This window comes from Alosa pseudoharengus, unplaced genomic scaffold (genome assembly GCF_046254945.1).
Source record: "Alosa pseudoharengus isolate Yale_2024_CS ecotype anadromous, Long Island Sound unplaced genomic scaffold, YU_APseudo_1.1 YU_APseudo_1.1_scf_1, whole genome shotgun sequence".
Taxonomy (NCBI): Eukaryota; Metazoa; Chordata; class Actinopteri; order Clupeiformes; family Clupeidae; genus Alosa; species Alosa pseudoharengus.
In genome coordinates, this window is record NW_027468564.1 from 14,674,227 (window position 1) to 14,679,226 (window position 5,000).

Here is a 5,000-nt window from a genome sequence, read left to right on the forward strand (position 1 = left end):
GCGGGATAATGTATAGAACGCCGGTCATTATTGGGAAAATAAGTCCCTTCAGGCCAATATGGAACAGGCTAGTTTTCCTTCACAATGGCACTTCTACCGCAACATATGAGTTTGATGTTAATCACCATTGATAACCATCCAGGAGAGGGGGGAAACTCTATGTTTTCATTCCACAGTCAATGTTCAGTATTTGGCTATAATATTTGTCAATAATATTTGCCATTTTTGAATACATGAAAATGAACCAAAATCTGTATCAATAACAGACCCCAGTATCGAATCGAAGTGTATCACTGTATCGTTGGCTTAGAGAATCGATATCATATCGTGATGAAACTGGTGATTTATACCCCTAGTGGATGTGTGTGTGTGTGTATGTGTGTGTATGTGTGTGCGTGTGTGTACCTGCTGGATAGTTTGTAGTTCTCTTGCTTCAGGTTGATTTCTCGCTGCTGAATGTCTATCACTTCTCTGGAGAGATCCTCAGGCTTCCTGCAGCCAGCCACACACACACATTAGCATGTTAGCATATCCCCACACACACACACAAACACATTAGCATGTTAGCATATCCACACACACACACATTAGCATGTTAACACATCCACACACACACACAAGCATGTTAGCATATCCACACACACACACATTAGCATGTTAGCACATCCACACACACACACAAGCATGTTAGCATATCCACACACACACACATTAGCATGTTAACATATCCACACACACACACAAACATGTTAGCATATCCACACACACACATTAGCATGTTAGCATATCCACACACACACATTAACATGTTAACATATCCACACACACACACACACACACACATTACATGTTAGCATATCCACACACACACACACACACACTAGCATACCCACACTCTCACACACACACAGACACATTAGCATGATAGCATATCGACACACACATACTAGCATGTTAGCATATTAGCATACCCACACTCTAACACACTCCCCTCACCTGATATTGAGACCAGTGTTCTGCCCAAGATTCTCCCAGGCCTGAATCTTCGCCACAAGTTTCTGCCAATCACAGAGAGACAGAGACAGAAAGGAAGGAAGAGAGAGAGAGAGAGAAAAGAAAGAGAAAAAGAAAGAGAGAAAGAAAGAGAGAATGAAAGAAAGAAAGAAAGGAAAGTCTTAAGCTGTTCACATCTACCTATTCAGATAGCAACCATAGTCACGCCCTGTTTTTAATGTACAACAAGATGCACACAGCATCTTGCAAGTAAAGGGAGTATTGTGAGTGTTCTCTTTTCCTGATGAACAAAACAATATTTCAGTACCATCCCTGACCATTGCTGACTAACCATTGCTGTTCTTTTCTACTGCAGCAATAATATTGTAGAAAGGCTTTCACTTACACTCTAATTACTTCAGGCCAAATCTGTTAAAAGGGTATATTTTTTTTATTGTTAATATGCAATTCAACACCAAGTCAAATCTATAAATTCAAGTTTGAATGAGTAATGTAAAGTACTGAGTTCAGTAACGAATCAGAACATTTGAGATCTTGTCCATACTTCCATTTGCTGCCTCATCAGCATTTAAAGGGGAACTTGGCAACTATTTCAACGTAATAAACCCGTTTAGAAATCATTTGGATGGCTAAATGACCTGTTCCGGTGAAAATGGTGACTTTCCCCGCTGCCCCTAGCGTCCCCAGGCGGAAAACCAACCATGCAACTTTGGAACTACCGTCCCGGTAAGAAGCGTGAAACAAGAAACGTTTTAAATCGTGTTTCTTACCTTGTAACATCCACATTGTTCTGCCGAACTTATGCTAACCGTTTCGCTAGCTTGTAAACAAATCCATGTGCTTTATCGTTACCTTTTCCACAGTTTGAAATAGCGCACAACTTCTCCAGCAGAGGGGGAAATATAGCTAATCCTGCCAAGTTTCCCTTTAATGCAGGGGTTCCCGAGTTTTTTTGGCTATTTTGATGTCACAGAACGTTGGTGACCCCAATCATTCACTTGTGAGAGAGAGAGTGCAACCCATCTCTGCTATAACATCCAGACGAGAGCGGTTCTTTAATTTCCCCCAAATGTCCTTGCGTGCCTGGCTGTTTTGCTACTTTGTTTGGAACATTGACCAGGCATTATGCCGTCAAACATCTCATGCGGGCTGTCTCTGTTTATTTTCACTTAGCTAGATTTTAATGAAGGATCCGTTACTTAACTTGGATATCATGGGGGTTTTAATATTTTTTTTCTTTAATGTATACTTGAATGTAATGTACTGGAACATGAAATTGTCGGTATCATAACCACGCTGCATTCAAGTCGCCCGCCCCCCCATCACCTACCACCACAAATAGAACTCAATTCTGTGGGAAACACTGCTCTGTCCTGGTGGCAACCACCACAAATAGAACTCAATTCAAGTTTGCATTGCATTCTGCAATGGTGCAACTGCTCTGTCGTGGTGGCAGTTGCACCAGCTAGGAAAGATGTGTCCTAAAGAGCACGAACATATACTTATGGCTTGTGTGCGTGCGTTACCTCTTTCTGCAGCTCCATGTTAAGTAGGTCTTCTCTGGTCTGCTCCATGCGTTCCAGCTTCTTCCTCAGTCCTTCAACCTCCTCCTTCAAGAGACTGCTATTTTCACGGGTCTCTCTACACACACACACACACACACACAAAGAGTCAAGCAAGAGGAGACAGATCGCAATCGGGTTTGAAAACAACATGAAAGGGTTAAAGCACAACACGAAATAAATTCGGCGCAGACACACACACACACAAACACACACCTTTAGGGTTCCTTGGATCTGTCCAACCATGTTACCATGACACATGTATTCTGTCCAACCACATTACCATGACGCATGTATTCTGTCCAACCATGTTACCATGACACATGTATTCTGTCCAACCACATTACCATGACGCATGTATTCTGTCCAACCATGTTACCATGACAACACATGTATTCTTTCAAACTACACTCTATGTGTCATACTATATGTCAGAAGTTATGAATCTATTTGTAAAGACACACACACACACACACACCTGAGCTTCCATGGACTGGAGCTTGACTATTACATATGTATATAAGATTGTGTGTGTGTGTGTGTGTGTGTGTGTGTGTGTGTGTGCTGTAATTTCAAATGCATTGTACCGTTACCCCTCTGCTTCTTCTTATTACAAAGCACAGAGCTTCCATTAGACCACAAAGCAGTACGTAATAAGACACCTGTTACACAGTTAGTGCAAAAGGCTCATGTGTGTGTGTAGGTGTGTGAGTGAGTGAGTGTGTGGTCATATAATATGACACTTGTTATACAGTTAGTACAAAAGGCTCATGTGTGTGTAGGTGTGTGAGTGAGTGAGTGTGTGTGTGGTCATATAATATGACACCTGTTATACAGTTAGTGCAAAAGGCTCATGTGTTAGTGTACAGTAGGTGTGTATGTGAGTGAGTGTATGTATGGTCATCAAGCTCCCTCTGCTGGACAATAGCTACAACTACAACAGCCTGCCCACCACCACCAAGTGAGCAGTGTGTAGCCCCTGTCCCACCAGAGAGAGTTCCTAGAACATAACGTTCCTATGACCCTTTTTTTCTGGTGTTCCTGTTCCTGTAACTCTTTCAGCTCCCACTTCAGGGCAGCGTCTTTTCCCTCTTCTGCATAGGAACCCTTAGTGACCTAGGTCTACGTGATTGGTCTAACTCATAAGCCAAACCCACCAGTCTTTAAAATCCGCACTGCCTGTGTAAGGAAAATATGCAGAAATATACTAGTCTACTGTCAGAGACTTTATTAAGGAGAATGGACGGCACGCCGAACACACTCTGCCCCAGTTGGGACCCAAATGGATGGTGAACAGCCTTGTGCAACGCCATAACCATAACACCATACATCACTTCCTGTTGCAATTCACCTGAACACACACGAATACAACTCACTAATGCTAGAGCTAGTTAAACTTCTCTGTCCCCTGAATACACACGAATACAACTCACTAATAGGGCTGTCACTTTACATTCGAAAATCGATTGGACCAAACACCACAAGTTTTGAAAACTAAAATAGGGAATCGATTTTAACCTAATATGTACACTATTAATTTTAAACGAATTAAACAAATAAAAAAGATAGATGTAACAAAATTCACAAACAAGAATATAAGAATATAAAAGAATTCCGAAGTGCAGTAAGCATTGCGAAAGCTAAAAAGAAAATTCCCACCAATTTTACGCACCGGAAACAGCTGTTTCAATCAGCTGCTGTGCTGCTTGTGCTTTGCCAAAAATGGAGGACAACGCGATCAACCTGTGCGACATGTATAGAGACGAGTGAGCCCTAATAACTTGAGGAGATGTGGAAGTACTTCAGATTTTTGGTATATCAAACTATGGAGAAAAACAAAGCGGTAGGCTACGCAAACTGTGCAATCGAGTTCTACGTAGGCGAAATTTGTTTGACATTTCTAATCGTAAACACAGACACAGCTACGTTGAAGCCTGCAGTCATGTTTGTCACTGATTTAATGGCAGTCCACTCGGCTTATTGTTTTTCGAGAATGTTGCACTCCTGTTTGTCATTGTGCACGAAACTTCACACCAATAAATCATCAAAAATATTGCTGGCTTGCGTCTACAAGCGCCCTCTTTACGTTCGTCCTAATGCCTGTTAGTTGTTTGTGGATTGGCCTATATTTGGCGTTGAAAATGGAAACGTCTTTAGACATAAAAAATCAATTTTACAATCGATTCAATGAACACTTATGTCTCAAAAATCGAACAGGATTTTTTCACAAAAGTGACTCACTAACGCTCGTTAAACTTCTTATTCTTATTTTTAAAACCCTGTCGCCATGCCTTACGCCTCTTACCAGTTCCTATGACAACCAGTACGAACGCAAATGACAAAACCAGTTTTAAAACCTGTCTTAGTGCCTTACGCCTCCTACCAGTTCCTATGACAACCAGTACGAACGCAAATGACAAAACC

The 5,000-nt window shown here is 41.5% G+C and overlaps 1 protein-coding gene across 4 annotated transcripts in view; it reads right to left on the minus strand.

Annotated features, from left to right (window-relative positions):
* The window catches only part of mad1l1 (mitotic arrest deficient 1 like 1), a 67,253-nt gene that overhangs the window by 45,620 nt on the left and 16,633 nt on the right, over nucleotides 1-5,000 (minus strand). For all 4 annotated transcript variants that reach the window (XM_076282233.1, XM_076282242.1, XM_076282252.1 and 1 more), the window contains 3 exons: nucleotides 2,541-2,655; nucleotides 997-1,058; nucleotides 406-492 (listed from right to left, as the gene is read on the minus strand). In XM_076282233.1, the coding sequence (XP_076138348.1) occupies nucleotides 406-492; nucleotides 997-1,058; nucleotides 2,541-2,655 (264 nt within the window). The remainder of the gene's footprint in view (nucleotides 1-405; nucleotides 493-996; nucleotides 1,059-2,540; nucleotides 2,656-5,000) is intronic.